Source organism: Camarhynchus parvulus, chromosome 2 (genome assembly GCF_901933205.1).
Source record: "Camarhynchus parvulus chromosome 2, STF_HiC, whole genome shotgun sequence".
Classification (NCBI taxonomy): domain Eukaryota; kingdom Metazoa; phylum Chordata; class Aves; order Passeriformes; family Thraupidae; genus Camarhynchus; species Camarhynchus parvulus.
Window position 1 is genome coordinate 116458425 of NC_044572.1, and position 24203 is coordinate 116482627.

Below are 24203 nucleotides of genomic sequence, written 5' to 3' on the forward strand. Positions count from 1 at the left end.
GTGTAAAAGAATTTCAAGAGTTGACAAAGAAGCTTGCTTTATTCTGTAGTCTGTAAAATACTGGAAAAGTATTTCTATAGCCTGTAAAATACTGGAAAAGTTCAAGATTAATAAAACCATGGTAATATCCTACCCACATCATCTTGAACAAAACTGCTGAGTTGATTGTAACTCTGTCAGCTTGACAAAGAAAAAGGGATGGTTTTATTAAGGGAAAAAATGGCCAGAGAGCTGAACACTGTTCCAAGTGCAGTTTAGGGTCTACTGTAATCTTTGGATACATAAACAAGGAATATCAAGCAGAGGAAAATAACCTGGTACTCAGGCTCAGCATTCAAACAGCCATTCAATGACTGACCCCCCCCCGAAGGAGTGCAGTTGGAGCACAGACTTCACTTCTACTGCTCCTCCTCAAGAAGGCAGCTAACAATACAGAAAGAGTTCAGCAACTAACCAGAAGACTCCCTGAGGTGTGTTTTATTATGATAAACTGAAAAGTTTGACTATAACAAGTGGGAAGTTGACAACTCAATTAACATTAGTAAGAATGGTCTTCAGTCTGGCCAAGAGAAATGCAATAGTGCAATGCTAAGGAGCCGAAACTAACCAAGTTCAAACCAGGAGAAAGTGACATATTTTTAAAAGGGAGAACAGCTATCATTGGAGCAATTTCTATAAGTTTAGCCTGCATTAACAGAGAAATCAAAACATTAGGGCTTTCTTTTCCACAGACATGATCTAGTTTAAACAAATTAATTCACTGCAGTCTTATGCATTGCACAGGAGGTCCAATTAAATGCTTACAGTGGTTCCTTTGAGCTTTTTAACCATAATCTGTAGTTTGTGACTCTCCTGCCCTCCCCAAGACTGTCATATGCATGTAAATGCTGCTCACACAAATGCACATGCCTGCCGCAGCTACAGGAGGATGAATTGCACACTCCCTCCATGGCACTGTAACCCACATGTTTTATGCTTCAGCATTTGACTTTGGCCCAAAGAAAGAGAGAACAGCTGTTGTTTAGACTCATTAAGAGCCAAGGAGCCCAACAGAGGTCTGTTCCACGCACTGCCTGTGCGGGAGCGGATCGGTACGGCACTACGGGAGCACAACCCAACAGTTGTTTCCAAAAGCCATGTGCCAGCACCATCTACAACACACTTCCCCACACCTTCCCTTAGACAGCACACACCATCACCATCTTCATCACTGTCCTATGGTTAACACAGCAGAGACTTTCAAATACTTGCAAATGAGCTAGTAATTTAATTAACAGAATCGATGCTGAATTAGAGTTGCATATTTGTCATTTCAAGCTCTGGGTCTACCCTGACACAGCCTTTTCCTGACTGTGCTGTATTTTGGGACTCGGTCAACTCTACCTGCTGGTCGTTGCCTGAAAATGTCTTGTGCAAAACAATTGACTTAATGCCTCTTGTCTGCTCTCCTCTTGGCAGAGCATGTGTCCATCTGGATTTACAACCTCCTATGACCACCAGGCTACCTCTCATGACACAACCAATATCCTCACATATACACAGACTGTTTTTATCAAGTGGTGGCAGCTCCTAGGGCATTCTGGTTTTGCTTATCTCCCTCTTTTATTTTTTCAAGTATCAATCTCCCTTGGTTTATAGCAGATTTTTCTGTGTTGTTCTTGCAAGCAAAAATCTAAGGCTGTATTAGCCCTGTTTCATTGCCACTATTCTGTAATAGAAATACTAAACATAGTAATAAAATGGCTCTGTAGCCCTTTTCTACCAACTGGTATTTATTACTTGAGTGATAGTTCACAACAAATGGACTGAAGAAGAAGAATGCTCACCTAAACCTGCTCTTTACTACAAATTGATAAAGCCAGGTCCACATAGCTGAGACTGAGACTCTAAAATGTGCCTTCTGTTCCAGACAAACCAGCAAAAATTACCTGAAATACCAAAATCTCCTGCTTAGTTGTAGCAAGGCTGTCTCAGAGATGGGAGAACAGGGAGGTTTCTAAAACACTTCAGGAAATAATCTGTGTGAAGTTTGATCTAAAGGGATAAATCTCTGCACCAGCTGTGTCACCTGTGGGGATAGCCTTTATGTCCTTTTGCTTTAATTAGTCTTTATGTTTTGTAGAAATTCCTTAACTGTTTGAACACTCAAAATTTCTTGGCAGTCATTAAAATATCCTTCTCATCTTTCTCCTGTATTTTCCAGTTCTGAGATTATTTCTTTGGATGTTTTTTCTTCTATTTTAATAAACCTTTTTCTGTAACTGCTGAAGAATCACAATACAGGCTGAAATAAAATCCTGTGAATTTGTGAATTAAATATTGTGAATATTGTGAAATAAAATCCTTCCTGTTTTGGTCCCTTCCTTCAACTGACAATAATTTTTGTAAATAAACTGTTCTGACTACCCCGTGCTAATACCCTTCCTTTTTTCTTCCAGGGTTTCACTCCAGCAGCAGTTCTGGCAGCTGTTGTCCACCTTCCATTTGAAATTGGATTGATTTCTGTTTTTCTGACAGCATAACATAAACGTGATCTAGCACTAGACTTTGTTACACTGCATTTCTATTAACTACTGAACCTCAGTCAGGATTGTATTCAAACTGCAGCATCACTGATTTGGAGCTGAAAGAGCAATTTCTGTAATCCCAAAGTAGAAGCTGCCAGATCCTTCTTAGTGATGACAGTAAGCAATGCATGGTCAGTCTCTGATTATCACTGGTTGCACAAGTAAAAAAACAAAAATCCAAGGGCTGAAACCAATTACATTGAGTCTCTGTTTGTCCCTAAATTTGCTGACTCTCTGTACTGTTCAGTACTACTGTACTGAACTTTGTTCAGTAGAGCAAAGTTTCCTTCATCATTCCACATCTTGAGGACATTGTGCAAACTTCACTTGTCAGCTGAGATTATCCCACTGATGAAGGTTCAAGCTTTTAGGCTATATCTGCACTCTTAAGTAAAGGGAGTGGGAGTCCCTAATCCACCAGACAAAGTGGCACAGACTGATGGATACCCACACTGCTAGGGCCAAACCCACCTTCAACAGAATGGCTTCACCCAGGGCCCTGAGAACTTGGCCTCTGTCTCCTCTAGCCCCCGGTAGCCCTAAGATGTAATTGCTACCTTTTGGTTCTTTTGCCAGTTTACAAAACCTAAAATAGTATCAGAGATGCAGTATGGGCATCATGCACAGCCTGTGCACCATCACACTAAGAAAAAAGAGTATGCTGGCAGGTTTGGCATCTGGACAGAGAAAGCCTTCCAGGATGGCCTGAGATGACTATCCAGCACAAAAGGAGCCAAACCTGTTTGCAGACCATATTACCCTGTGGGCACAAACTGGCAGGAGCTGCTATCGGACCCTTAGAACCACAGATTAGTTTGGGTCAGAAGAGACCTCTAAAGATCAGCTGATCCAACTCTCTCTGCCTCAAACAGGGACATCTTTCACTGGATCAAATTGCTCAAAAGCTCATTGAATCTAGCCTTAAACATTTCCAGAGGCACCCACAAAAGCTCTGGGAAACCAGTTCCAGTGTCTCATCACACTCTTCACAAAAATTCTTCCTTATGTCCAATACAAATCTACCTTCTTTAACTTTCAACCTGCCTGGGCTGCATCACACTTCTTGTGATACAGCCCAGGCTACAGCTGACTTCTTGGGCTGCAAGTGCTCTTTTTTGAGTCCTGTCCACCAGGATCCCCAAGTCCTTCTCCACAGGGTGGTTCTCAACCCCTTCATTTCCCAGTCTGCACTGAGATTCCAGATTGTCCTGACCCAGGTGCAAAAACTTGCATTTGGCCTTGTTGAACTTTATGAAGTTCACACGGGCCCAGACCTCTGGCCTGTCTCTTCCCAAACTGGTTTGGAAGTGGCTATCTGGAATGGTTGACAGCAGAAGCAGGGTGTGCACTAACAACTACACTGTGTGCATAGCTCAGGCTCAATGCCTGCCTTTTATTTTTCTTTTCCTGGAAGCATGGTTGGCCTGCTAAATGTCTATTTAACATATCTCTTGCACCTTACATGTATTAGCAGCTTTGTCTTACAAAATAATTGGGGGGGAGGGGGGAAGAACCCTAAAATGAAAAGGCACTTTATTTATAGTAATATTAGCTCTTTTATGTGAAAGCTCTTTAGGTCCTGTGATCTATCATTTTCAAATCATCTTTGAGAACGATGTAGTAGGTGCCCCCCAGGCTGTATGCAGCCACTAGGATTTCCCATCTGGCCCACCATCTTTCCTGCAGCAGACGGAGACCAGATGTTCAAGGAATTAAATTCACTGGGACAGCTGAACTCCAGCATGAGAGTCTTCAGAGCCCAGCACAGAGAGAAGCACACCACCACTGTGCCCATCAAGGCTGGGGTGAGGACAGGAGGGCTGATAGCATTGTTTCTGCCCATGCCCAGGTTTGCATGTCAGCATCCAGTCTGAAATCTTAAATGCGCTCCTTGATTTCACATTTGACTTCTAGGCACACAAGCAAGTTATCATGAGACAGAGTGCAAGTCACAATAGCCCCTTGAGTGCCACCTGGTCCTGGTTGAAGCTCCTGATCCCAAACTGCATAGAGTTATTTAGCATTGATATAGGATGAGGGTCTGTAGGTACAGCCTGTAAACAGAATTGAAAGGATTCAAATGTTTAAATGTGTATTCCATACAATATATTTTACTTTACAGTCTATTTGCCTCCTGCTAAGTAGTTGCCCATTTAAGGTTTTAGGATTTTTGCAGCTGCTATTGCTGCTGCTGCTGCTGTTCTTGTCAAATTATCTTTGACAAGAACAACACACATCTCTACTCAGTTTTTTGTGTGGTCTGACTTGTCTCCAAAGGAAGGGTCCTAGTCAGGCTCCTCTCTCTGCTGACAAAAAGCCAGTAACAAACTTAAGGGCTTCAAAAGCAGACATGATTTATAAGGTTTGGTGATGTCTGCCTCCCTTTCTCCTGCCACCTACTGTCTGCAGATATAGAGTTTAACTTTCTGCAGCTGCATTGGGAAGAGTTTCAGCTCTTAACCAGTTTTCTGCCTGACCCAAGATCCTGGGTTTGCCAAGGCTGCCAAAATCCATGTCATAACCATGTTACAGGGGGCTGGCAGAACTCTGCTCCTCTCAGGGCTTATGTTCAACTGCTTCTCATTCCATGCAACCACTGTGCAGGACAGCCACAGGCTACCACAGGCTTGTGCCAGAGCTTTTAGAGACATACTCCCTTTGTGAAGAGGCGTGGGTTTTGGATGGAGTGCTTTGTGTACAGAGAGGAGGGCAGGGCAAAACAGGTTAAAAGGCTCAGAAATATTCATAAAACAAAGGATGAGGTAGATGTGGTGTGTCTAACAGCCCTTTCTAAACAAGCCCTATCTGGGGTGAACCTCTTGATGAATGAACCCAGCAAATGCAAGGCAGGGTTTCTTGGATTCCTGGATTGCAGGACTCCTACCCACACAGCAAAGTGCAGCCATGTCTCCTGCTGTAGGGCCCCAGATAAGGATGTTGAACATGGACACCCTTGGTCTATCCTAGAACCAATTTGATAATGGACAGATCACAAATGCAATAAATTGCACTTCATGTGAAGGAAATGCTGCCAGAGCTTTAAGTGAATGGCATTGAGACTAGCAAAGTTTACTCAAAAGGTTCAGGAAATGTACTTTAGGGTAAAAAATAAAGTGGCTTAGTGTAAGATTCTGATGTGGTTCCCTCAGGGTTATTTGCACATCCCACAGACTTACACCCTGGGATTGTACCAGTGCCATCAAGTTCAGCCTCTGGCACCAGCTGAACAAGCACTGTTTGTGCCAGTTTCCTGGTGGGAGTGATTGATGAGAGCTGGTTGAGCTTGCTCTGTCCAGAGCAGGTGTGGAGCAAATTTGCCTTGACTCAGTCAATTAACTTTATCAGAGAATCAGAATCAACAGCGTGAATATGATAACAATGTGTTGCAGGGTCCATGCTTTCACTGTGCCTGCTCTCATGCTGATGGAATAATTCTGAGTTTATGGCCAAAAATGGGGCCCAAGTCTCATAATGTGTGAGCACATGGGTCCGGATTCATCCCATGCATGAACTTAAACTGGTTAATTAAACCAGGTTTTAATTAATCTGCTATTAAACTGGTTAATTCCTGCAAAACTTCCTCTGACCACTGCTAAGAGAGGAAGGCAGGGAATCTCCCACGACCTATTTGGTAGTCTAAAGAAATGTGTCTCAGGGAACCTCTGGCTGTTCAAGCACACACCTCTCCAAGCCTGATGGCCAGTCAGACCAGCATAAGGTTGACCTCAGTGATGTCTCAGAAAAATTGCATGCCATTCTGCACTAAGATCTTTATTTCAGGATTATAGACAAGAACTCAGGAACCAGCCACTGCATTAATGGTGGGCTTCTTTCCTGTGCTAACAAGGCTGATGTTTTGTGTAGGGGTGAACAGGGTCAGGGATGTGAAAAGGCTCCATGCCCTTTCCCTGGCAGTCTCTCAGCTCACAAGTTCCCAGAAGTAATTTTACATGTTTTGTAGATCAGAGGCATCTAGTCTTGCCTCCAGCCTCGACACTTCTTTTCATGCCCATTTAAACTCAAATAAATCTGTTGTCCAAGCAGTCCACCAGTGAGAGAAATGGGACAATTATGAAGTAAATCAGTTTGAAATATGTTCAGACCTCCATGCAAATGTGCCTTTGCACAACTGACTGTCCCCTTGGTGGATTCAGCCTGCAGGTGCGTGGAACTCCTTGCCTCCAGCAGTCCTCTTCTGCAATAATCAAATTACTCTGCAAAGGAAACACTGGTAAGTCTTTGTGACAGCCTAAGACAGGACTAAGGATGCTAAAAGCTTTTGTCAGACCTCAACCATTCTCTGGTCACTCAACCTTACCCTCAGAAAGGAAGCTGTGTGTAAGCTTAGTGGTACCTGGACTGCTCTTGGCAACTGAGGCTATGCTGCAAAATACTCTGAAAGACAAAGTTCCTCACAAAACTGAATTGTATGGGGTTTTTTCTCCATGGATAGCGTATGGCCTGTGTCTTTACCCTCCCTTGGTATCTGGCTCAGCTCTTCAGTGAGTATGCTATGCCTGGGTTTGAATAAAGGACTAACTGAGCAGCACCAAGGCTGCCCCAGATGTCAGAGCTCATCAGCTGGATCTCTCAGGAGCTCAGCAGGGTCCATACCTCACCTGCTGATGCTTCCCTGAGTTTTCTCCCCTGGTCCTTGAGGATGCAGTGAAGTAGACTCCTTTAGCTAGCACCAGCAGGCCTCTGCCCACACAGTCAGCAAAGTGCTGGGACCATAGCTGGCAGCATTCTCCTCTCTGGATGGCAAAACAAGTTCAAATCCCATTGCAATGGTTTGGCTCAAAAATATTGTGAGCGTCACAGTGCTAATCAGAGCTAGGCACTGCTACGAGGAGCTTTCCTGTTGGTCATGATCACTGCTGTCATTAAAGGATCCTGTCACTTTTAAAATTAAGCAAGGCCATATGGTGTATGAAGCAAACAACTAACCAACCAAAAGTAAGAAAGCAAGAGAAAGAAAAAGGGTCATAAAGAAAAAGAGAGAAAAAGAAAGACAGAGAGAAAGCCAGCAAACCAGGCAGCCAATGAGTAAGGGTGGAAAAAGACAAAGATGAAGGAGAGGAAAGAAAGAAAGAAAAGAAAGAAAAGAAAGAAAGGAAAGAAAGGAAAGAAAGGAAAGAAAGGAAAGAAAAGAAAGAAAGGAAGAAAGGAAAGAAAGAAAGAAAGGAAGAAAAGAAAGAAAGAAAGGAAGAAAGAAAAGAAAGAAAGAAAGAAAAGAAAGAAAGAAAGAAAAGAAAGAAAGAAAGAAAGAAAGAAAGAAAGAAAGAAAGAAAGAAAGAAAAAAGAAAGAAAGAAAGAAAGAAAGAAAGAAAGAAAGAAAGAAAAAAAAGAAAAGAAAGAAAGAAAGAAAGAAAGAAAGAAAGAAAAAAAGAAAGAAAGAAAGAAAGAAAGAAAGAAAGAAAGAAAAGAAAGAAAGAAAGAAAGAAAGAAAGAAAGAAAGAAAGAAAGAAAGAAAAGAAAGAAAGAAAGAAAAAGAAAGAAAAGAAAGAAAGAAAGAAAAAGAAAGAAAGAAAGAAAAGAAAGAAAGAAAGAAAAGAAAGAAAGAAAGAAAGAAAGAAAGAAAGAAAGAAAGAAAGAAAAGAAAGAAAGAAAGAAAGAAAGAAAGAAAGAAAGAAAGAAAAGAAAGAAAGAAAGAAAGAAAGAAAGAAAGAAAAGAAAGAAAGAAAGAAAGAAAGAAAGAAAGAAAGAAAGAAAGAAAAGAAAAGAAAAGAAAGAGAAAAGCAATGTTACTTCCCCCTTTTTATTACAAGCTGTTTCCCCAGAGCCAGTCTGTAGTCAGAATTGTATTGTACTTCAGTGAAGGCAAAGAGAAATAATACCCAGGAGAAAAAAAAATGTGATCTAAAAATGGGAAAAGTTCTCCTACCTTGCATTATGTGCAATTCCAGGCACTGTAACAGTGAAACATGAGCTGATATCTCTGTTTCTCTGAACATACTATGTTTTGGAGGATGTTACTCTCAGAGCTTCTAAACTTTGTGACATAAACAGCAAACCTAATTCTGAAAAAAGCACCTACCACACCTGATTACCATAACCAGGATCACACACCATTAAATCAAAAGTCAGTTGAGCTGGAAAAGGTTTAAGTTTTTTCAATAAATTACTTTTTATAATGACTATAAAAGTTATATAGTACACAGAGGCTTGCTAGAGGTAGATACTTTACTGTACCTGAATTGCTGGGAATATTTGCTGAGACATAAAGCTGACAATCAGACATCTGAGTGTGTTTGAAAAACATCATCTACCAAAAGATTAAAGTATGAATTTAGTAAAGTAATCCAGGAAGGAAATTCTTTGTTCTTTCTTGTTACTTATCACGGCAACTAAAGGGATATAATGGGAAATGAGCTTATACTTTTCTTCAGAAATACTTGAAATATAAGAAGAGTTTGAGAACAAAATTATTTTTCACTGTTAAATATAAGGATTTTGACTCTCACTGAACTGTATTTCAACACTTTTTTTTTATTTTATGCCCATGATAACTCATTAAACATATAAAATTGCCTTATTTATAGAGTATAAGAGCACTGCAAGTCATAGTGCCTCCATTTTTCAATGTAGCAACAACCTAGATATGTATAGATTTTAAATGATCTTTTAATTACAAGGGGAAGAAGGGAATTGCTCAAAATAAAAGAGATTTGTTATTCTACAAAGAAGGGGGGGAAAAGCAGTGATGATTCTAAATTTTAAAAAGTACTAATTGCAATTTTTATGAAAAAGAAAGCCCAGTTAGGAAAAACAACCTTGTAGTTAGGATTGTTGAGAGAATGTCATAGGGAAGGTTGAGGGAGAGAAAACTAAGGATGTGAAACTGAGCATATCCTTCTGATGTGCAGCATGGGGAAGAAAGGGAATTAACTAATGGATGTATCCAAAATACTGACAATATTTTAGTGTTCCTGGAGAATTAGTGAGCTCTAAGATGTCTGAAAAGAAAGAGGAGAAGGTTACTGATCTTTTAAAATGGCAAGGGAAGAGGAAGAGAAAGAGTGAACCTGTCATCTACCATCTGGTAAGCCTAACTTCACTCTGCAGTAATATAGTGGAAAAAATATTAAAAGGTGGAAATCTTAAGCACTTAGGGAAGAATGTATCCACAACCAGTAAACAGCATGGATTTATAAGGAATGGAAAGAAGGCACACAAAATCATTTTTTTCTTCCTATAATTGCAAAGTGGTGACTGAAGGGAATACAGCAGGTGTAATATACATGCCTATTAACATATAGATTTGTATGTATGGGCTTCAGTAAATTCAATAGGATCTAGCAGTGTGACCAAAAAAACATCCAGTGCAATTTTTGGGCTTCTAACACAGAGACCTGGTGTCACATACCTGGGAAGTGATAGATGTCTCTCTCAGTATACAATACTGATGAGATAGCATCTCGACTACTGCTTTCAGATTTAAGTACTTTCAGTACCAATAAAAGTGAACTGGATGGGGTTCAAGAAGCATGGAAGGAAAAGCAAAAGCCTATAGAAAGTGTTTGGTGATGAAATATTAACTGAAAATAGACATCTATAGCCTAGTCAGACAAGGGTGGGAAGAATAAGCTCAGTGCCACGTTCCTTACAGTGGAAGGTTTTCAAAGAAAATAGGGTCAAGACTGAAAGGGAAAGCCAGACAGGGAGTAAATATTAATATTAACTGTACATGGCCAGAGCTCTGGCCCCTGCTCCTGCTGAGACTCAGGCAGGCATTTATTGGGGTGCAGAAGTGCACATGAATGGGGAGCTGTGTTCATGAGGAAAGAAATGGCTTGGAAGGCCTAAAGGAGCTTCTCTGGGGACAAGGAGAGAAAAGGGAAGGGAGGGAGGGAGGGAGGGAGGGAGGAAGGGAGGCAGGAAGGCAGGCAGGCAGGCAGGCAGGCAGGCAGGCAGGCAGGCAGGCAGGCAGGCAGGCAGGCAGGCAGGAAGGAAGGAAGGAAGGAAGGAAGGAAGGAAGGAAGGAAGGAAGGAAGGAAGGAAGGAAGGAAGGAAGGAAGGAAGGAAGGAAGGAAGGAAGGAAGGAAGGAAGGAAGGAAGGAAGGAAGGAAGGAAGGAAGGAAGGAAGGAAGGAAGGAAGGAAGGAAGGAAGGAAGGAAGGAAGGAAGGAAGGAAGGAAGGAAGGAAGGAAGGAAGGAAGGAAGGAAGGAAGGAAGGAAGGAAGGAAGGAAGGAAGGAAGGAAGGAAGGAAGGAAGGAAGGAAGGAAGGAAGGAAGGAAGGAAGGAAGGAAGGAAGGAAGGAAGGAAGGAAGGAAGGAAGGAAGGAAGGAAGGAAGGAAGGAAGGAAGGAAGGAAGGAAGGAAGGAAGGAAGGAAGGAAGGAAGGAAGGAAGGAAGGAAGGAAGGAAGGAAGGAAGGAAGGAAGGAAGGAAGGAAGGAAGGAAGGAAGGAAGGAAGGAAGGAAGGAAGGAAGGAAGGAAGGAAGGAAGGAAGGAAGGAAGGAAGGAAGGAAGGAAGGAAGGAAGGAAGGAAGGAAGGAAGGAAGGAAGGAAGGAAGTTCAACTTCTCCAAACCAAAACAGAGCTTTGTTTATTGCTTTATGTTAGGACCTTCCAGCCTTTCTCCACAAACCTCAGTGTAATGACTCAGTGAGTTTGTCACTGCCTATGTGCCCTGTGCTGTCCTTGAAACGTGGATAGCATCAGACTTTTCCATCCTAATCCGTTTCAAGTACATAGATGTTCTAGCATGTCTATAGAATTGGACAGCTCCTGAGAGCCTCCTGACACCTGTCCCAGCACAGACAGCCCACAAGTTTCAGAAGGGACACCAAAGGAATAATTAGTTATGTCCCCATGCCGAAAAACGCTGAAGGGGTCTTTTACGTTTCAATGCAATTTCCTTTTACATTTTCGTTTAACTTCTACGACTTCATCTGCTCCCTCCACCACTGCCCCAGCCCCGCCGTCTCGGAGGAGGGCCCTGCACTTCTGCCGAAGCCCAGGAGATGGTGCTGTGGATTTTGGATCGGGAGCTCGGCGCTCGGGCCGGGGCCGGTGGGTCCCCGCAGAGCCCCAGGGACCCCGCGGACAGCCGGCGTGTCTCCGCGGGAATCCTCAGGTGCCCTGATCTCTCTGCAGCCCTCCGGAATTCCCCTTACACCTCCGGCGGTCCCCAGAGGCTCGGCCCGGGCTGCCAGGGTTCCTCACCCCGAGGAGGCTCAACCTCGCCGCTCTGTGGGTCAAGTTCACCAGTGCCGGTTTCGTACCCCCGCTAAGGACCCCGAACGGAGGGAGCGCTTACCTCCGCTTCGCGGCCCCTCGTCACACCACAGCCCCCAAGCCAGGCTGTACACTCACGTCCCCCCGCCCTGCCCGCTGCCCCCGGCACCGGGAGCTGTGCCCGGCATCCCGGGGCTGAGAGCATCGCTCCTTCTCATCCCCACAGGCACCCGGAGCCCGCCGGGCCCTGCCTGCGGCTGGAACAGCTCCCAGGGGAGCGCACCGGCCTCCTGGGGCTGCCTCTGGGCGGGCAGCCGCCTCTGAGGGTGTTTGCACCACGAGAGGATGCAGCAGGGAGGGTAATGTTATTTCTTTTTACTGGGTTTTTTCTACACCTTGAACTTAAATAAAGTTTTCTTCGCAAAGACAAAACAGCTGCAGTTGGGGCGAACGAAAGCGCTCTCCAAAGCCTGACTCAGTGCTGGAAAAGCCGGGCAAATCCTGCCTGGGGGGCTGCCCCTGCTGTACCCAGCGCTCGGCTCTGATCTCCGCCAGGCTCGGCGTGTCAGAGGAAGAAGAGATTTCGGGCTGAGGCGCTGGAAGAAGGACCGGAAAGTTGCGGAAGATCCCAAGCCCTCCTCCTGCTGCGGGGCCGTCCGGCTGCAGCAGGCACACGCCGTCCCTCTGCTCAGAGCAGGCAGGGAGAGACTAACAGGAGTGAAATCTGTCTGCATTCAGCTCTTGGGCGTCTGACGGCAAAATTTGCAAAAGTGTCTTTCATCACGGAAACTTTTCAGCAAACCCTACCCTGGGAAGAGGGAAAAGGGGATTTTACTTCTCTCACAGGTGGGGAGCGGAACAACTCCCGAGCAGATCTTGCTGAAGACGCCACAGAAAATCAGCAATCACTGCGCCGTCCGCCCTCATCTGTACCCTGGGACCTTGCAGGGCCCTTGCCCCCTGCCCCTGGCTCCTGCCCCGCCCAGGACGGTCCGTGCCCGGCCGCTCCCAGCGGAGCCCGGGGATGCTCCGGGGCGGCGGGCGCAGCCCTTCTGCAGCCCGGCTCCGGGCCGCTCATTTCCCGAAATAATGACCCAAGTGTGGAGGAGCTGGTGGCAGAGGGCTGCGGTACAATTAAACCAGGTAACGAGACGCTGGGCAGATGTGTTTTCATTGCGCTGTAAGATAAACGCAGTGTTAAATGCCTGACAACTTCCCAGAAGCAATCAGCAAAAGTTTACGAGTGCATAAACCTCAAAGACCATTCCTCGGTATTTTTATAAGCGCCGCATTTAAAGCTTCTATAAATTCTTCTGCTTGCTTCCAAACTAAAGTTCCCGTAGACTATTAAACAGCCACTTCGTGAGGTGGGGAGAGGCAGATCACAACAGGCGGGTCCAGGGAAGGAGAGAGGGGCTCTCTTTCCGTCCCCTCCACTTTGCTCTCCCAACTCCCTCCCACACCTCCCACAAGGTAAAGTTTGTTAGAAAGTTGGCATCTTTAGAGCACGACAAGTCGCAGATGAGCGCATCGGCAAGATGAAGGGATATATGCGTGTCCCAAGAACAGAGGACCGACCCAGTAGAGAGGGAAAGGAAAGAATGAAGAGAAATGAAAGGAAAAGAGAGGTGGTTGAAAAGACGGCATGAAGCAGGTAAAAAGAACACGAGCAGATCTAGGGGCAGATCATGCAGACTGACCGGCGGACAGGAAAGAGCAGAAAAAGCTTAGACGGAGAGGGAGATTTCAGACGCAGAGGGCAAATCTAAGCGAACGCAGCCGAGGGGGAAAGGAGGACGTCGCCGCGGTGCCCCCGTTCCCCCGCCCCGACGGCGCGGCCCGGCAAGAGCCCCTCGCCCATCGGGGCAACGGCGGCGGCCGCAACCCCGGGGCAACGGGACCCGCCGCCTGCGGACAGGCAGTGTACGTCGTCCCAAAGTTGCAGAAAAAAACTAGACAGTGCTAGTGAACCCACAGATCAGCGGGAGAGATCAAGCCGGAGCCCTCTGTCTTCGAAGAAATAAGATGAGGGGAATGAAATGTTCCCACTAGCCATCAAATTGTAATAACAGTATCCGTCATCCTTAAGTGACCACACGAGTTTTACAAGTTGGATATTAAACAGATTAAATAATAATAATAAAAAACCCAAATCCCTGTTGCGAACATAAAGTCCTTTGTTTACGATCCCGGGGAAAATGAAGTTGCTAATTGAAAAACAATAAACCTAAAATGCCTTTGGATTAATAATGATAGAGGTTAACGGTGACATCCATCCCTCGGAAAGGGGGAGGGGAGCGAGGCGCTCGGTGACTGTGCGCTTGGACGGCGACCAGGGACAAGCGCAGCAGCCAAATGGGGCTGGGGGGCGGGGGGTGAGACCCTCCCTCTTCGGAGGGCTCGGCTTGTATGTTCGCCTCTGATCCGGAGACACGAGGTGAGGAAGGTCTGTATTGTAGTCATGTCCTCGCTAGATGAAATCTCAGTCAATTACTCTGAAATCTGCAGCTTGGCTTCTTTTCATTCTTTCCAGGTGAAAATTCAAACGTTTTCTGTTGTCGCCTGGTCCTTTCTTTCCTGAAACAAGGCACCCAACTGTTCTGATATTACCATTCAAAAACGGGTTCTGTGGCAAACCTCATTTGTGAATCTATTACAGAGATTAATAGATTATTTCTCCTTTTTCAACTAATTCTCAGTGGGGAAATTTAACCATATGGTAAGGAGAGAATTAGAATTTCATCACATTAGAGCAAAATGTAATGAAAAGAGTCCAACACCTGGGGCCAACTCCGAAAGACACAATTAAAAGGTTTTTAATGAAACCAGAGAAACCAAAAAATTTTCATAGCCTTCAGTAATCCTGCCACATAAGAATGATTTGGAAGTGTTGGGAAATATTGTTTTTTTTACTGATGTCATAAGAATGAAAACCTGCCACTAAATACTCTGAGTGCTAACAGAAAGGCAAGAGCGAGCTGCTCGCCTCAAGGATCTGAGGAGCAGTGGGACAAAATTCTGACCGACCCTCGGGTTTGCACTTCAGCTTTTGGAAGAGTGCAGAGGAGAGTGTTCCGGCTCCGAGGAGAAGCCCCGAGAGAGGAGCAGGGGCTCGGAGTAACCGGGTGACCGAGGCCGCCTCGCCCTGACACCGGCGGCGGCATCCCGGCGTTGGGGACAAGAGCGGGGGTGCTCCGGCCGAGTCGGGCTCGCTGGAGGGAGGCAGGAGGGCACGGACCCGCAAAGAGTTGGTCAGTCGCAGTAAAAAATAAATTTTAAAAAGTTTGGTGGGTTTTGCCCTTTCTCTTCCTTCCTCTCTCTTCCTCAGATCCGTTCATCTTCAAGGTAACTGATGGGGCTTTATGTTTTTTATAGGGACACGGGGGATAATCACTCGCAAGCAGCAATCTGCTACTTGAAAAGGGATAAGGGAAGGAGGAGGGGAACCTCCCCGTAGTTTGGTCTCCGTTTGTAGGAGGGGGGGGGGGAGAGGGAGGACTGGGGACCACCCGCCTCCCAAGGAAGCAAGGTGGACTTTGGCGGTGGGCAGGAGTGGGCACGACGGCTGGGGCTGCTCCGGGGGGTTTTAATTTTATGTTTTTCTTTCCCAGGCGAGGCTTTTCGGGAAGACGGGTGGGGGTGGGAGGGAGCTATAAGTTAATGTAAATGCAGGGGGTGGGTGGGCTGGGGGGAGAGGGTGTCACTCCCGACTCCACGGCTAAGTTAGCAGAAGTCTGCTGGCAGCACTCGGAAGGAGAAGTGTTGAAGTGGGCTTTTCTGCAGTGCAGGGCTGTAATTTGCTGAAGGAGGCAAAGAACATCCTTCGATCTAAGTAGGGCTTTTAGTGTGCTCATTGATGAGTGAAAGTCGCCACACATGTCAAGCTAAAGGCAGTTGTTGGGTTACTAACAGGACACAACGTCTTGCAAACATATGCGTTAAGCTGTGTATACAGATGGCAGGGAGAATAATGGAGCAGGCGCCTCTTATAAAGCTCTAGCTGCTGCCTGTCTTCAGACCTGGGAAAAGAAACTATTCAGACTCAGGGCCAGATAGCGCCTGGGATTGTTTGTTACCGTTTTAATCCTATTAATTAAAACGTTAACCTGATTGGGTAGAAAGCTCTGTCCCAACAGGCGAGTCTTCTTCATAATAACCTACTCTCAGAGATAATGATGTAAAAGACTCCCCCGTCTGCGGCGGCTGCTGGTTGATGGGTCCGGAAATCTCTTGAAGGTGAATCCAAGCAAGATAAACGGTGGAAGCGGCTCCACTGGCAGCGCACAATGCCCCAGCGCGGCGCCTGCTGAGGGCGAGCCGGAGCCGCAGCCGGAGCCACAGCCACAGCCCGAGCCACAGCCGCTGCCGGAGCCGCAGCCCGAGCCGGAGCCGCCGCCCGAGCCGGAGCCACAGCCGGAGCCGCAGCCGGAGCCGCAGTCCCAGCCGCCGCCGGAGCCAGAGAAGGGGCAGCCGCGGCGCCGGGCACGGCGCAGCTCCGGCGGGAGCCGGGAAACGATTTCTGCCAGCGGGACGCCGGGGAGCCGCCCGCCGCGGCGCGGAGCCTTGGAGGAGCGGGCCGGGAGCTGAGGGGGGCGGAGGAGGCGGAGGCGAGCGGGGCGCCGATGGAGCGGGCGCTGGGGCTGCCCGCAGAAGAGGACCTCTTCCACAAGAGCCTCGCCGCCTCGGCCAAGCGCATGGAGTCCGCCTTCCGCTCGCCCCCGGGGCTCGACCTTTCCCACCCCCGCGACCGCCAGCCCTCGCCGCTCGCCTGCTACGAGGCGTCGGAGCCCGAGGCGCTGCTGCAGCCCGGAGTCGGCGGCGACCCGCTGGCGCTGCCGCCGGGCTCCGTCTGCGTCAAGTACGGCGAGAGCGCCAGCCGCAGCTCGGTGGCCGAGAGCAGCGGCGGCGAGCAGAGCCCCGACGACGACAGCGACGGCCGCTGCGAGCTGGTGCTGCGCGGCGCCGGGGGGGACCCGCGCGTCGCCTCGCCGGCGGCGGGCGGCGGCGGAGGGGGGGGCGGGGGGCTGAAGGCGGCCGAGGGCAGCTGCTCCAACAGCCACGGGCACGGCGGCAGCAAGAAGTCCAAGGAGCAGAAGGCGCTGCGGCTCAACATCAACGCGCGGGAGCGGCGGCGGATGCACGACCTGAACGACGCGCTGGACGAGCTGCGGGCGGTCATCCCCTACGCGCACAGTCCCTCGGTGCGGAAGCTCTCCAAGATCGCCACGCTCCTGCTGGCCAAGAACTACATCCTGATGCAGGCGCAGGCCCTGGAGGAGATGCGGCGCTTGGTGGCTTATCTCAACCAGGGCCAGGCCATCTCGGCCGCCTCCCTGCCCAGCTCCGCCGCGGCGGCGGCGGCGGCGGCGGCGGCGCTGCACCCCGCCCTCGGCGCCTACGAGCAGGCGGCCGGCTACCCCTTCAGCGCCGGGCTGCCCCCCGCCACCTCCTGCCCGGAGAAATGTGCCATCTTCAACAGCGTCTCCTCCAGCCTCTGCAAACAGTGCACGGAGAAGCCTTAAGCGCCGCCGCCGTGGCCGCCCCCCGCCGCCGCCGCGGCCCCGGGGAGCGGCGACAGCCGGCGGTGCGGTCCCGGGCCGGGGGCGCGGAGGCGGCGGAGGGACTGACCGCTGCCCGGCCCCCGCCACCCTCTGCCCGGACTCGCCTCGCCGCCCTCTTCTCCTCGGGTGCCGCCGAGCCGGGACCGCGACGGGAGCAGCGTGCGGCGGGGAGGGGGCGCGGGCCGGGGGTGCCGCGGGCAGGGAGGAAGGCCCGGCCCGGGGGGCGCCGGGGGGGCTCGCTGCGCGTCCGGACAAAGGAGAGGCCGGGAAATAGCAGGCCGGGCTGGGAGCCGGGGCTGTCGCCGGGGACAAATCAGAGAGGGCACTTGAACATAGATTTTTTTTTTATTAATTATTAGCAGTATTATTATTATTATTATTATGAACCAGGAAACAAACAAACTTGAAATGTAAACTTATTATTTAAGTGACTCGCAGAAACAAAGAGACTGGACCATTGCTAAGGAAGACTTTGTATTTTTTATCGTCTCTAAACTTTGATCCTGTGAAAATGCGCAAAGTTTGGTGAGAGTGATTTAAAAAATCGAGTGAGTTAAAAAAAAAGACAAAAAATAACCGATCAAAACCCCTACTCCGTGTCGCTGAAAGTATCGCATTTTTAAAAGAAATATTTATGTGCACCTTGTTTCTTTCCACTTTGCAATGATGTATAAACAAGACATGCTATTTATTTGTTAGTCTTTAAAATGACCCTTCCACGCCAACAATATTTATCATGTGTTAAGGTCATGGGTCTTATGTGCAGTTACTTTAAATGCTTCTAAAATTCTGTTTATGGATTAACTTAAACTGTGTGCCAAGTGTTTAAAACATTTATTTGCCAACAACATATAACCAGAAATGTTGATGTATCCGAGCTGCTTAGGTTTATGAAAGGTCATCTGGATTTTAAGTTGCATCATCCCTGTATTTAAATTGAGCTTTAATAAATTGCTTCAGTCCAAAAATTACAGGAAAAGTGTATTCTTAATTGCTCAACCAACTGATTTTTGAAAGGGTATTCTTTGCATTATAACAGGTAATAACTATTTACTTTTACAAGGCATCAGAGCAATAGCTGCTACAAGAACACTTGCCAAGCCAATGTTTTCCCAGGCGCTGTGTTTTCGAAGGTATAATTTAAACTGCTTTTAATGTGTATGTAAATTATTCTGACTGTGGATAATTATTTAAGTTGAAATACTTTAAATACTTTAGGCTAATTTACAGAACGCGTGGAATTCTTCTCTTCTTTTTCCAGGGGGATGTGGGGAGGCGGGTTTTGATTTTTTTTAATTAATTTTTTTTAAGAAAAATGAGAGATGAAAAGCAAGAAGTAGCTATTTACCCAAAGTGAGCCTTCAGTTTGAGTTTGCATGGCTGGGTGGCTGTCTCTCTGCCATTTGTAAATCAAGATTTTTTTTTTCATTTTCTTTCTCTTTTTTTTTTTTCTTTCAAAAACGAGTCCTGCTTTTTTCCACTACTTGCAGATAATACAAATTCGGACTGTCAGGTTGGATGGCAAAATAGGAGCCATGATGGATCTGTTGGCAGGTCACGGATGTGTAAAGAGTGATATATATTAAATAGGTCAATCAGATTATGACAGCAATGTACGATCGTTTGTATGTGTATCTATGTCGGAAAGAATCTTTATTAAAATATTTTGAACAAACGCTTGTATTACGCTGTGCTTTGTTAAGCGTATCCATCCAGATTAAAGGAGGTGGATGGTGGGGGTGGGTCGTTTTCTTTCCTTTGCCTTGCTCTGAGCGCGCCCCGCTACTCTCCCCGTCACCCCACTCCCGGCTCCGGGTGTCCCAGGCAGGGAAGCAGAAGTTTTTCCTCCCTGGCTGCGTTCTTCACGCTCCCGTGGCAGGCGGCCCCCGGCAGTGCGCGGCAGCCGTGGGGCAGCGCGGGGCCCTGCTCTGCTCTGCCCTGCCCGGCCCTGCCCGTCCCGCGGCCCCCGCCCGCCCCGAGCCGTGGGGTGGATGCGCCACGGGCGCGCTGCAGGACCGCCCCCCCCCCGCCTCCTCCCGACCCGCCGAGTTTTGGAGCCGCCCCTCCCCTGGCGGCCTCTCCGCCCTGCCCCAGAGCCGAGGGCAGGGGGAGCCGGCAGCCCCCCAGGCTGTCCGCTCGGCGCTAAGCCCGGGCCGGGGTCCCGGTGCTGCGGCTCCTCCTCCCCTCGGGCCGGCGCCGGGTGTCCGCGGAGCCGCCTATCCCAACGGCAGCACCACAGGCGGGGGAAGGGTTTAAATATTTTCCGCTCCACTTCCCATCAAAAAAGATTAATCAGAACCTGTAACTTTTCAGGAAACATAACTGTAAAGTGCCACGGAGCTGTGGGAAGGCAGCCCAGAGAGGGTGGGCAGATCAGCCCCCAGGCGCAAGGAGAAGCGTCTCTCAGCATTTACTAGACAAAGGCTGGGTGCGTCTAATTATGATTATTAAAACAATTTCCATGACGATGTCTAATATTATGTTAATTTGAAAACAACTGTGTATGAAAACTGTCGACTATAATACCTAAATTCATTTAATGAAACACATCGTTAAGGCAATTAAACCTCCTGGATGTGATTAAGGAACATAATTACGACACTGTTCTGCGCCATAATTGGGTGTCTTTAATCAAGGGGTAAAGTGATCAGCAACACAGCCATTAGTTTGTATTGTTCTGTCTCTGCTGTCCATCATTCTGATTAGGAATTAACCACCGCCACCAGCTTGGCGTGGTGCGTGCCTGTGCGTGTGTCTGTGTGAGTGTGTGTTCGTGCATATAACATCGCAGGACACATTTGCTGCAATATTTACCGCCTAATGTCTCTGGCTACCGAGCGGGCTTTCTTCCCGGAGAGGTTCCCTTGGAAGGTGCGGGCGCTGCTCGGCTTTGCCCGGCCGTGGGGTGGGGGAAAATGAGCCAGGTCCCAGCAAACTCCTGGAGCGGCCGGGACCTAGCGTGGGGAGAAGGTGAGGGGCTGGGGGAGGCCCACGCCCTGCCTCCCGGCTCCCGTGGCCGGGGACAGGGTCCGAAGTGTGCGGGCCGGGCCTGGAGCGCTCCCCGGAGCTCTGGGGAGCGATGTCTGTGGCACATGGAACGGGCTGTCCGCTCAAGGCTCACCGCCTGCCTCTGCCTCGGAGCGACGGGACAGCGGAATGAAAATCTTTGTCATTCCTGGCTACAGCCGCCGCCCGACTTTGGGCTCTCGCTTCCTCTTCGATTGTTTCGGAGGGGGCGAGGGGTCCGTGCCAGGTAGAGGTGCTGCCACTCCTGGTCCCACTCTCCTGTCGCGCTGCGCCGGGCATCCTCCCTGGGAAGCGGCGCGAAGCCACTGGGCCAGTCCCTGAGCGGGTCCTGCCAATGCAGGCGTAATGTGTGCCGGGCTGGGGGGAGGAGAGAGGCTCCCCCGCCCGCCTTAAAGCTTGACAGATCACTTAGCCAGAAATGAACATGTACCCTTTCAAAAGAGCTTCTTCCTTTTTCCAATCGCCCCACCGAACCGGGATCTCCCTCAGCCTCATCCGGAGCTCCCTCTGCCCCCGCCGCCCAGCCTGGCTCCCTTCCCCGGCCCCTTACCCCGGCTCGGAGCCTAGATTGTCCCAGCATGAGTGACATTGGCTTTCCTAATGTAATGACTTATGAAAGATATAATCATGTGTTAAATTGAATCCTCCGCTTAACTGTTAATGGTGTGCTCTGGGCACATTTACGTATTAGATGCTATGGTAACTAATTACCACTAGAAGAAGGGATAATACACTTTCCAGACTTTGACAAATAATTATGAGTGTTCACATCCCTGCTAGCAGCAGTTGCAGCGGATCTGCTGGAATGAGTAAGTGAATAAATGAATGGGTAAGTGAACTTGTGTGCATGGAGGGGACTAGATAATGAATAGTGGTCAAGTGAGTTTTCTTATTAAAACCTTTAATGAAAATGTGATTTAGGGTGGAAGGGGGAAAAAAGTGCGATGCTGCCTCTAAACGTAATTAAATCGCGTAATATAAACATCAGAAACATAAATAAGTTTGCTTTTAATTAAAACTCAGCAGTCAAAGTAAATTATCCACGCGCTCGGAAACTTCTTTACAGCAATTAACACTTTTTTTTGTGGTGGTTCTGGTGGCGGAGGGAGGCTGTTGGGGGGGTAAAACAAACGAGCCGGGACTCCCGACTTTCTCCAGGATCACTCTTAACTGTGATCACACCGTCCCTGCCCACGGGCCAGACTGATCCTGAGGCTCTAAGCAATCGGGGAAGAGCTCCTTGTCGCAGCGGGACAAAAGTTTGGGCAAGTCGCTCTGGGCCCCGCGGCGGCCCCGGCCCCTCGGCCCGCCCGCTCCGCGGGGCCGCTGCCGCCCGTCGGGGCCCGGCCCCGCCTGGGAGAGCTCCGGCACTAGCGGAGCCCATGGAGGGCGTAGGGCAGGCTCTCCCTGAAGCGTTGAGCATGGCTTAGGCAGGCGCCGCAGGGGTTAAGCCGATTGTGCCCGCTCCTGCTCTGCCATCCCGCCGGAGCAGGGGCAGAGGCGGGAGCCGGAGCCGGCACGGCTGCCCCGGCCCGCAGCCCCACGCGGGGGCTCCTAGCAGCCCTCCACGCCGCAGAGAGGACATCTGCTAAATGAGCACAGAGCTGCAGCCAGCCCCATTTACCCCCGGTCACTCATCAGCTCGGTGTCACCCAGCCCGCCCACACCCGCCCCCGAAGCGCTCCGGAGGGGAATTTGGTCTGGTTCGGCTCGTTCTCCAGCCTCGGGAAGGGTTAAATCCTTCCCCAAGCCCCTAGTTGCCCTTGTCCTCTCAACCTGATTCAGAGACGTGTAATAAAATAGGAAGCAAATTTATGGTCTGTTTCAAGCACTTTACTGCTGTATTTTTAAATTCATATATGCACATATAAGAACTATGATCTGTGAATAATTTGAAATGTTATAGGTAAATGATGTATTTTAGATCAAACATAACCGTTTTCTTACGTAATTGTCTCGGATTAAAATAAAAAAATAAAGATACATTTCGAAGAGAGACAAAGCTGAAAATCTAATGACAGCCATAAACTGCTAGACAGCCATAAATTAACGTCTTCATCAAACACTGAAGGGATCAGTGCTTATCTAAATCAACAATTATTTCTTCCGAGAACTTGCAGAACAGATTGCCCCTTTAATACTATTTTTAAATCTTCATAATTGAGGATTAGGGAAAAACAATCGCCTTTCCAGAGTAAACCTCCTCTCCACCAGCCGAAGCCATCCAAACTCACCGAACACCCAGACCGCTTCCCTAGGAACCTCCTCGGGGGTCCCGTCCCCTTGTCCCACTGCAGCATCCCCGGAAGCTCGTGATGCTTTTAGGAAAGGGCATGCAGGAGTCTTTCCTCACCCCCCTCTCCCCTGATTTTTGTCGCGGGCCGGGGGAGGTGGGAGCGCAGGGAGCACAAGCCGGCGGCGGGAGCCCGGCGGGCAGCGGGCAGCGGACGGGGATGCGGGGATGCGGACGGGCGAGGGTGCGGGTCCCCGCCGCCGCCGCCGCGGGCCGGGGGCATCCCGGAGCGGCAGCATCCCCCGGTGCTTCCACCAGCAGCTCAACTAATGCCCATCCGCTTTGCAGGTTCAGAGCTTTAGCGAGGCGGCACTTCTCCCAGCTGCAGCCACCTGCGAAGCCGGTTTTGCAAGAGGCTGCTGTAAAGAATTCATTTTTTAAAGGCAACTGAAAGATAACGTTGCGAAGAGAGGCGATTCACTGGTTTGCAAGATGGAAATTAGGGAAAGACTTGCTGCCTGTAGGAGATTAGCGAGCTACTAAACTGTTTGGAAGAAAGAGGTAGCTGGAAAGATGAGCTGATAGGGAAAAAGTCGCCGTCAAAAGTCATCACAGGGTGCTTGCCTACTGACTTTTACTCTCCCTGTAGCCAGAATTTAGACTTTTATTCAACTTTTTTGTACTCATAGCTGCTGGTTTTGGGGGAAAGAAAAATAAACCGACACATTAGTGTCAAAATGAGTTTAACAAATCTTTGAAGATAGAAAGAATCCTGCAAGAGTTCTAGCAAGAACAGCTGAAGCTTAGGCTACTTTTGATTATTTATTTTAGTGTGAATAGTTTTGAAGACAAGCACATTTCTACTATTCTGAATGACGTACTCATACAACCTTAGTACATGAGATCCCAGGAAAGCCTGATGCATAGAATAAACACAGAACTGGTTTATATGAGGATTAACATCCCACCACAGCTTCCTTGCTTTAACTTTAAAATGGAATATTGTCTACCTTTTTTTGATATGCTTTTATATATTTCTTCTTATTTATTGCTAATTATAAACATAGACAATAACTTAAGGACCACAATACTTTCATAAACATATCTTTGAGGAGTGTTTTTGTAATGAGATGATTTTTCTGTTATGTGGTAGGTATGGAGACATGACTAGCCAGGGTACATAGGCTGATTTAGGCAGTAGACAGGAAAATACTTCACTTTCTATGGTCTGGCAGTTAGAATAGCTCTATTCATATGAGTTAAGCATATGCATAATTTGATACCTTGAACAGTTTTAAAATACAGTGCTATACAAGTAACATCAAGACAGTATCTAGTATCAAATCAAATACTAGATAAAATACAGTGTTAGGGGGTCTCACTAACTCCTTCCTTTCAAGCTATCTTTCAGACCATTACGGAAAGCTCACTCAGAAATGTGCCCTTTAAGAAATCTCAAACAATGCCACTTTTGAATGTATAAATTTCAATAACTTCTAATGTAGCCTGGAGTTAGAACAATTGCACAGCTACACACACATTTACCAAACCCAGAAAATGCTGCAGGTCTGTCTTCTCTAGGAAGCATCTTCAGTAACCCTCGCAGACATACCTGACAAGCATTTCTGCATGAAGGA

At 48.2% G+C, this 24203-nt stretch overlaps 1 protein-coding gene across 1 annotated transcript; it reads left to right on the forward strand.

Moving 5' to 3' along the window:
* The first annotated feature begins 15476 nt into the window (after positions 1-15476).
* On the forward strand, positions 15477-17334 carry BHLHE22 (basic helix-loop-helix family member e22). The gene has a single exon (XM_030943194.1). The coding sequence runs from the start codon at positions 16368-16370 to the stop codon at positions 17265-17267; it is 900 nt and encodes a 299-aa protein (XP_030799054.1). The 5' UTR covers positions 15477-16367; the 3' UTR covers positions 17268-17334.
* Positions 17335-24203: the final 6869 nt, after the last annotated feature.